At 42.7% G+C, this 8,794-nt stretch overlaps 2 protein-coding genes across 6 annotated transcripts in view; one reads left to right on the forward strand and one right to left on the reverse strand.

Moving 5' to 3' along the window:
- Cd96 (CD96 molecule) overlaps nt 1-8,794 on the forward strand; it is a 105,602-nt gene that overhangs the window by 28,935 nt on the left and 67,873 nt on the right. For all 5 annotated transcript variants that reach the window (XM_029555246.1, XM_029555247.1, XM_017802817.2 and 2 more), the window contains exon 5: nt 55-110. In XM_029555246.1, coding sequence (XP_029411106.1) covers nt 55-110 — 56 coding nt within the window. The remainder of the gene's footprint in view (nt 1-54; nt 111-8,794) is intronic.
- Zbed2 (zinc finger BED-type containing 2) overlaps nt 7,106-8,794 on the reverse strand; it is a 2,795-nt gene continuing 1,106 nt past the window's right edge. Inside the window, 1 exon segment of the mRNA XM_008851619.1 lies at nt 7,106-7,741. Within this exon segment, the coding sequence (XP_008849841.1) occupies nt 7,106-7,741 (636 nt within the window).

Genomic DNA, 8,794 nt, shown 5'->3' on the forward strand with positions numbered 1-8,794 from the left:
AAGCCAGGTAGTCTGGCATTCAGTGCCACTAACTTTGTTTTATTTGCCTTTAAGCTAAGCCAGAAGGCCCCATGATTGTGGAAAACACCACCATGGATGTCTTGGGAGAGGTAAGTCATGTCAAAGCCTTTGAAAATCTGTAATATTATGTGCCAAGCTGGGTCAGGTTGCATAGTTGCTAGAAACATTCCCTCAAATGACTTGATTCCTTGGCCCTTCACCATTAACTGCTTCTGGGAGGGAAGGAAAGCAAGGGTGATTCTGGAAAATGAATAGAGATCCTTGCTTTGACTTACTGCTCTAAAAAGGTGTGAGCTACATGCTTAGTCCTTACATTCCTGGAAAAAATAAAACAATTCCAGTTATGTAAAACCTCTGTGATAAAAAATTGAGGGGGAAGTGGGACAGAGAGTAGTGTGAATCCTGGTACAAGCATGAGGATTTGACTCAGCTGACATTGAATTTGTTGTACTCTATCTCCTGAGCTGGTTTCCTGTTGTTTAGACAAAAGGAAATATGCCCTCTTGTCCTCCCTCCACACCATGGCTATTTCTCTGGCAGTAAGAGGAAGGGCCCAAGAAACAGGGAAGAAGTAGAATGGGCCCCTCTGCCTTCAGCCCTTCCAGGGTAGCCCTCAGCCTCCAGTCTGCGATCTGGAGCCGCTCCCAACTGGCTGTGACCTTGAGCAATTTACTTTACATCTCTGTAGTCAGTTCTTCGTTTATGTGAAGAATCTGATACTATCTGCTCATTGTTGTTTTAAGAATGAAATTAATGTATGAATAATTCATAGTACAGTATGTGGCATGTATTAAATGGTCAGTAAATATTGTTATCATTACACCATTATCTGTTTTAATTTTCTGACTTGTGGCCTTATGACTTCACCCAAGCTTTTCAAAATCCCAGGTAAAATAAATATTCTCAAGTATTTCCTGTTGCATGAGGCAGAAATCATTATATTTTAGTTTCTTCTCATCCTTAGATTATTAAACAATTTATGGTCTTGCAGGCTATCAGACATTTATTTCAGCAGTTGTGTATGAGTCATGGTTCAGACTCTGTGGGATGGTTGTGGATGACCATATACATGTATTACCCAAGTACCTGTGTCTATTAATTGACATTATAATTTTGAATATACTAAAGAAAGACTTGATCATTTATATTCTGTTCCAATTAATCTCCAAGCTTATCATTGGACTTCATTTTAATAGTTTAAATAAATAGTCCAATGACACAGCTTTTAGTGAATGTTTTGTTTCTTCTGAGGATGTCTTCTAGAGTCTTGGTGCCAGTGTTTATGAGTAAAATGACCTCAATTGAGATATAAATACATAAAGTGGATTCAAAAACCTGTTATAAATTTAAAAAATAATACTTTGCTTTGCATGCTACATGTCATAAAATTTCCTCTTCTGTACCCAAGCATGCCTAGATGCTTACTAGGAAGAGAAAAGAACATTCTGGGACGTTCGTGAATCATCATCTCCCTCCAAATCCATGTAACCACAGCTTATTTGTGGATGCTTTCAGGTCTTGTCAAACATTAGTGACTACTCACTCTAATATTCTTGTGATTAATACTGTATCTTTAATAACTTACTAACTCTTCAAAGCATTATAACATACGTTTACTTTGTGTTGCTTCCTACTAGCCTGGGAAATAGGTAGAGCACCTGTTATTTTACATAGGAGAAATTCATGCCTGGAAACTCTAGGCATCTGGCTGGGTAATTAACAAGGGCTGAGGCAGAGTACATACAAGCACACATCCAGGGAGGATGGTAGAGTAGGAAGAAATTATGCCTCAGTATCAGAGAGAACCAATGCTGAATCAAACTAACTAGCTACTATTACATATTAACTTCCATGAGTCTCAGCTTCCTAATCTTGAAACTGGGATAATAAATTCTTAACAGAGTTCTTAGCAAAATTAAACTTATGGCTCACAGTGGGTGTTTCAAGAATATTTTTCCTTATTTATCAGTCTCACTCTCCTTCACTAATTGTTTCTTCTGAATGTGCCATCATAAATCCACTATGTGAATTGATTCCAGGAGACAAAATGAGTTAAAGAAAGAAAAAATAGATCACACATTGTAGGATGTGGTAGGGCTAGGTTTGAATTCTCCACCTACTTACTTGAGAAAGTGGAACTCAGTTTCTTATCTTTCTTATCTGTGGGAGGGAGCAATGACTCCAACCTCAGGAAGATGATGGAAAGATCAAATAAGAGAGTATTTACAAAGCACCTGCCACCTGGAAGCCATGGAGTACTCAGCAATGGCAATTTCCTGCCATCTTCATTCCCTAAAAGTGAATGAAGTCAGCATGCATGTTCTACAGGCCTAGTCCTAACAGACCTCAGTGTGAGACTGTGTTGGGGACTCAGGTTGTGAGTTGTGTTCCAGTGTTCTTAGTTAAGCATACAAAGTATATGACTAATGTAGCTTTGCTGTACAGTAGGCAAAGCCCAACATTATTCTAAGAAGTTTATTGGGCTTGCTAACAGCATAGGGTGGGGGTTTATTTACAGAAGAGTGGGCACCCCCCTTATTTACAGCTGAAAAAGTCGACACTCAAATATTGGTCCTGTGACTTCACTCAGTTGTACAAAATGATGAGAGAGGTGCCTCATGGCGTTCTTGGCATATATATCCTTATCCTCTCCCCCCACATGTAGCTAAGGTTGATTGTTTGAGTTGGAGGGGTAACCGACTCCCCAATCAACTCCTTGACGACCACGGGAAGGAGGTAGGACTATAGCTTGCCAGCATAGTGGTCGGAGGACATTTCCAGTTTACACTCCACCTCTTCCTCTAGTTCTTACATTCTTTCAGCCAACCTCTTCCACAAAAGTTCCTGAGCCTTGGAGGGGGTGGTAAGTGTGGGATGATCTTCATCTCATTGTGTCAAGGCACTGAACTTTTGGGTCTCAGCATCATTTGTTTTCTATGGTGTTGGCCCATTTCAATGGGATTCCATCTACTATAAAAACACAAAGAGCAAGAAGCAAGAACATCTAAACAGTGGCTGCTATAACAATTTAACCTATGGGTGTAAACACAAATGCTTGGATGGTGCTTTAGCAGATACACTGCATCACAATAAAGGTCATTGCCAATAATGTTGGTTGTACACCGGAAGTGGAGGATAAAACCCTATTACTTTCATTATTTTAACAAAATTTCAGAAAAAAAATAAAGAAAGCTACCTTACATGAAACATAGAAAAAAAAATCACAGCTTAAGGTTATGATGTCTACAGAGGAAGAAAATCTACATTAATAAAAAACATAGGCTGGAGAGATGGCTCAGCTGTTAAGAGCACCGACTCGTCTTGCATAGGACCCAAGTCCAATTCCCATACCCACATGGCAACTAACAACCATCCAAAACTGCAGTTCCAAGGGATCCAATGCCATCTTCTAGCTTCTGAAGACACTGCACAATACAGGTGCACTTGCATGCAGGCAATATACTCATACACATAAAATTAAAATAAATAAAATATATTAAAAAGAACCATGTGAAGTATATACCATAAAAACCTATGTCATGGTGAGCATCTGACTTTAACAGAATTCCAGTGGCTTTTTGAAGAATTCAATTATTTGTGTTCATTTGGTTTAAGTTTTGCAAAGCTTGAATCCTTGTACATTTCTTTACTTTCTTAAGTATCACTTCTTTGCTTTATTTATTTGATTTTTTTTCATTTGTTTTAAAAGATTAAGTATACTCACCTCTTTTATTTGGACAAAGATGGTTCTTACTCTGAAGGTTGGGGCACATGACTCCCCAAAGCCATTATCATTTGCACTGGTGAGCACCTCAGCCTTCAACACAGATAGACAAAGACAGTTCTAAAAGTGGGCTTACTCCTGTTAGAAAACCACAGGGGAAGAAAAGTCTTCAATTTTTCTAGGGGGAAAAAATGTATTATAGGGCTGCAATGCAGCCTGGGTTTTTTCACAAGCCTGGTGTTCAGACTTCTGTTTTGTAGACAGCTCAAAGGGAATGCAGGTCTCCCTGCAGGCACTGCCTGAGAAGTTCAGGAGGGAGTAAGAGTGATCCATACAGATCAGGACCAGGGGAGACAAGGTGTTTACCAAGGTCTCATCTCTTCAGGAGTTAGATGCTAAAGAGTCTGGGTTGTTAATGCGATAAGGAGACACTGTCTTCCTCTCCTGGCTCTACTAGCTCTCTCCTTCTCTACTGGTATAGATACTTCTCTTATTACTGTGACAAAATACCTGACAAAAGCAGCTTCAGGGAAGGAAGGGTTTGTTTGCGCTCACAGTTAAGAGGGGTACAGCCTGTGGTGGCATGACAGTACAAGTGTGAAGTAGCCAGTCACATTGCATCCACGGTAAGGAAGCAGAAAGAGACGAACGCTGGTATTCCTGCTTTCCTCCTTTCTTTCCTCTCCCTCCTGGAGAGTCTCATGCAGCCCAAGCTGGCCTCAACTCAGTATATAGTCAAAGAAGACCTTAAATTACCCATCTTACTGCCTCCACCTCCAAAGTGCTGGGATTACAAATATATGGCCATTTCCTTTTTCTCTTTTTTTCAGTCTGGGGCCCAAGTCTATGGGATGCTACCAATCATTCAGGATATGTCTTCTTTCTTCAGTTAAACCTCTTTGGAAACACCCTCACCTAGGTGATTCTAAATCCTGTGAATTTGACAGTCAAGATTAACCATCACACTACCCCACTTCCAAATCATTCAAAAAGGAAGAAGAAAAAAAGGGCTAGATAATTCATTCTAAACAAAAGTCAGCTCCAACACTGGGCACGGTGACACATGCCTTTAATCCCAGCTTGGGAGGCAGAGGCAGGCAGATCTCTGTGAGAATGAGGCCAGTCTGGGCTACATAGTGAGTTCCAGGTAGTCTAGGGCTAGGAAGATCCTGTCAAAAAAGTCAGCTCCAGCACAAAGGCCACAGTAGCATCCAGTTTTGAATTTATTCTATTCTAAGTTAATAATTTGGACATATCATTAGTAACGTGGGAGATTTTTGTTCCATATGGACTATTAGGCTGTCTTTAAAAACTCAGAGAACAATGGATTGTCATGCAGTTAGTATTTCAGAGGTACAAGTAAAATCTATGACCTTCTCAAATGAATGTCTGGTCTCTGGACATGAAACAAAGTCAATTTATCTCATTAAAACTGAACCTTCAGAAGCTAAGAAAATGTCCTCTGTCTTTCCATCAGCCAGACAATCATGGTCTCTTCATCCAAGGTGATGTTCCTAAAGCACTGCTCTTCCTTGCCTTCTCCATATCTCTCTAGCATTGTCTTCTTAACTTTATCTCTGTTCTTCATTTCTCCTTACCCTGCCTTTCTTCTTTTCCTTTCTGAGTTTTATTTATCTCTCTCACTAATTCTTTCTCCCTTATGCCTTAATATAAAGTTAGATTAAATTATAAATATATGCAAGCAAATTTTAGTTGTGTGTGTGTGTGTGTGTGTGTGTGTGTGTGTGTGTGTATGCCATGGTGTACTTGTGAAGATCAGTGTTAGATGGGACTTGACCAGGGCGACATGAAAGATGAAGGATGAAATGAGAAACCAACCTCAAGAAGGGAGACTGACCTTTATTTAGAACAATGAAAGGACAGACTGGGCACTTGAGGCACACAGGGTTTAATCTTTTTAGGGCTAGGGAAGGGGCTGGGGGAAAAGAAGGGAGAAGGAACCTCCTAGGGGTGCAAGGATGGGGTAGAAAATATCTTGTCAGCAGTTTTGTTTTCTTCAGTTTGAGGCTAAGAACAAGAGTGGCTAGCAGATGTTTCCCCAGACTTTACAGTGGCTCCTCAGACATTAGTTTCTGGACTGGGGCTTTCTTATTTTGGATCTGGCGATAGGGACTTGCACTTTCTCAATTTAGCCTGGTGTTTTCCAAGCTGATACATTTGTCCTTCAATCAGAAGATAATTTTTGGTCAGTTCTCTTCTTTCAAAGTGGGTTCCAGGCATGTCAGGTTGTCAGGCCTTGTTGGCAAAGAGCTTTTATCCCTCTTGGGGCCACCCCGCCAGCCTGTATTTTTTTATTCTTAATATTTAAATCAGGTAAGCTGAAAAGGCTTTGATTTTTCTCTATTCTAATTACACATTAATTAGTTTCAGTGTTACATTGTTTAAAAAACCAGGAGGGTGCAGAAAGGTTACACAGATGACACAGCTTTAATGGAAGACAGCAAAATGTTATAGGAGAAGGCTGCATTGCAAAGGTCCAGAGAGTGCAGGTGAAAGGCTCCTGTTCTTCCATTGTTGGCTCATTCAGAATAACCTTGGTATCCTGTCTCAGATCCCCAGCTCTATGTGTGTAAACACTTCTGTCTTGGTAAATTGCCGGGGGGTTAGAACCAGCGACCCCCGGCGAGGTGAGGATTGGGGATGAGTAAGCACGCCATTCGCCAGCCCATGCCGCCCCCATTACCCGGGGACACTCAGATGCAACGGGGAGTCTTAGGCAGAGATTCACTTATTGCAAGTGTTCCAAAGCTTATAAAGACACCTGGAACTCCCCCCTCCCCCCTAAGGGTGTATCTTAAGGATAGTAGCGTGTTGATCATGCACTCCTCAGCAGTGCAGAAGTATTCTTCAGACTTTCAAAGCAAGCCAGGCCATGCCCCCAGTAACTTCCTTTCGGACCTATGCAAGGTGGGGCCTTTAGGTCCCCACAGTAAATCCAAGTTCTGCGGCTGTTGGAGTCTCTGAAGGCAAGCTGATCACATAGGCACATTCGGACTCCCTGCCCAGCCTCAACCATCCAAACCCTCCAATCCACTAAAACTAAGTGCTGAAAACGCTGACAGGCCGGCACATTCTGCCCTGAAAGAACTCACAGGCGCCACTGTGACAAAATAACCTTTATGTTTCATTAGTACATTTTGTCTTGATCAAAGGTCAGAGAACACCAGAGACCCTGTACATAAGCATTTCGTCAGTTCACACCTGCCAAGATGAACTCATACCATGATTCTTACTCCCCTAAAAACAAAAGTGCCTCTGCGCTGCTTCGCTTTGTTTTTGAGCTGGAACTAAAAAGACTGAAAGCCATGGTTTTTCAGAGCGCACTTCTATAGGCAGAGTTCAAACAAAATGCAAGGAACATGCTGCTGCCGGGAGGTCCATTTCTCGCTGCAGGCAAGCCTCCTCAGCTCTCGCCTTGCACTTCATCTCCATGATGGCCCTTTCCACCTCCTCCAGGGCTCACTCTCTCCTTCCCAAGGCCCTCTCATGCCATTCCACTGCCCTCTCCCTCCTCAGCACCTCCTTTTCCCTGTGGCTGGCCCATAAGGCCAGGGCGCCCACCTGCTCCAGGAGCTTGCCCCAGTCACCCTCTATGGCCATGGGCAGCGGGAGGCCTAGGAGCAGTGGGTCCTGGTGCTGCCCAGAGAGGCTGTGACCACTCTTCTCCAGCTCCTCTCTGTGCATGCTTTTCAGACGCTTCCACAGGGCAGAGGTACTTTCGTTGGCCCCTGGGCCTTGGCTCGCCTCCCTGCTACATAGGCAGCAGATGGCATATTAACTGGGATTGTGCCCAGCATGAGCAGATGCCAGGTGGAAATACTCCCAGGCCTCCTCAGAAACTGGCTGCCTTGTTGTGGGTCGTTGGAGTGGGAACCTCACCAATAGGCCAGCCAGGTCTCCAGACTCACTGACCTCCATCTCTTTCATCTCTGAGTCTGCTTTTGGCAGCATCCTGGTTGCAACCTTCTCTTCATCCTTTTATGGACTTGTTGTCATGGTGTTTCCTCCTCCACAGCTGTCTTTAGGATGTGCCTAGATGTGTGCAAAAGTTTTTAGTTCAACAACAAAGTTGAAGGATACAAGTTGAGAAGGGACTACAGTCATTCTTGGAGATTCATAATAATGGTCCCAAACTGGCCACACCTACCAATGTGATGGTTCCTGCTTAGAAGGCTGGTGAGTCAGATGTCCAGCAAAACAGCCAAGTAATCCATTTGTTCTCTGCTCCAGATACTTACTGATCCCTTCTTAACGAGCATGTTATTTTTGGACCAAGGTGTTCCCTGCCCAATAATTGCAACACTCTTATGTGAACCCAGTGCACTATATCACCTACTAGAACAAGCACGTTATTTTTATTTTTATGACTGTCATACGTGAGTATTGTCTTTGTGTAATTTTCATCCATCCCAGTCTTCCATCAACCCCTCCCGTGCTCCCCAATCCCTCTCAATTGATTGTCCTCTTCTTTATTATTGTTACATATACATATATTTATATATATTGCAGTGAGTCCATCTGGTGGTGGTCATGTGTACCTGTATTTAGGGCTGCCCTCTTGGAATCTGGTAGCCTCTCAGGGAGCTAGTCCTTGGAGAAAACTGATTCTTCCTCCCTCAGCCTCCATTGATTGCTTGTAGCTCTTCAACTTGAGGCGTGACCACGTGAAATTTCCCCCATCCACCTTGGCATGTCAAGTGGTTTTGCCATTATGCAGACCTTGTTAGATTGCCACACTGTGGAGATTTCACTGGTACAGCTTCCGTATCATGTCCAGAATGCATTAAGTAGCAGCAGATGTCAACCCAATAGGCATATTTTAATAGTGAAATTTTTAGGTTTTCCTTTGATTTTCCTCTTAGCTACTTTCTGTTTCTGTGCCCCTTGACAGCTGGGAACATATTTTAGAGGAAGGACGAACAGCCTTCACTCTGAAGCTATCCAGGATGCTCGAGAATGGGGCCTCACTGGGTATTCCTCAGTAGGTGAAAGCAAACAGACAGATGCTGATGGGAGGGTGATCTTTGC

This window comes from Nannospalax galili, unplaced genomic scaffold, assembly GCF_000622305.1.
Source record: "Nannospalax galili isolate Female #2095 unplaced genomic scaffold, S.galili_v1.0 scaffold626, whole genome shotgun sequence".
In the NCBI taxonomy this organism is placed as follows: Eukaryota; Metazoa; Chordata; class Mammalia; order Rodentia; family Spalacidae; genus Nannospalax; species Nannospalax galili.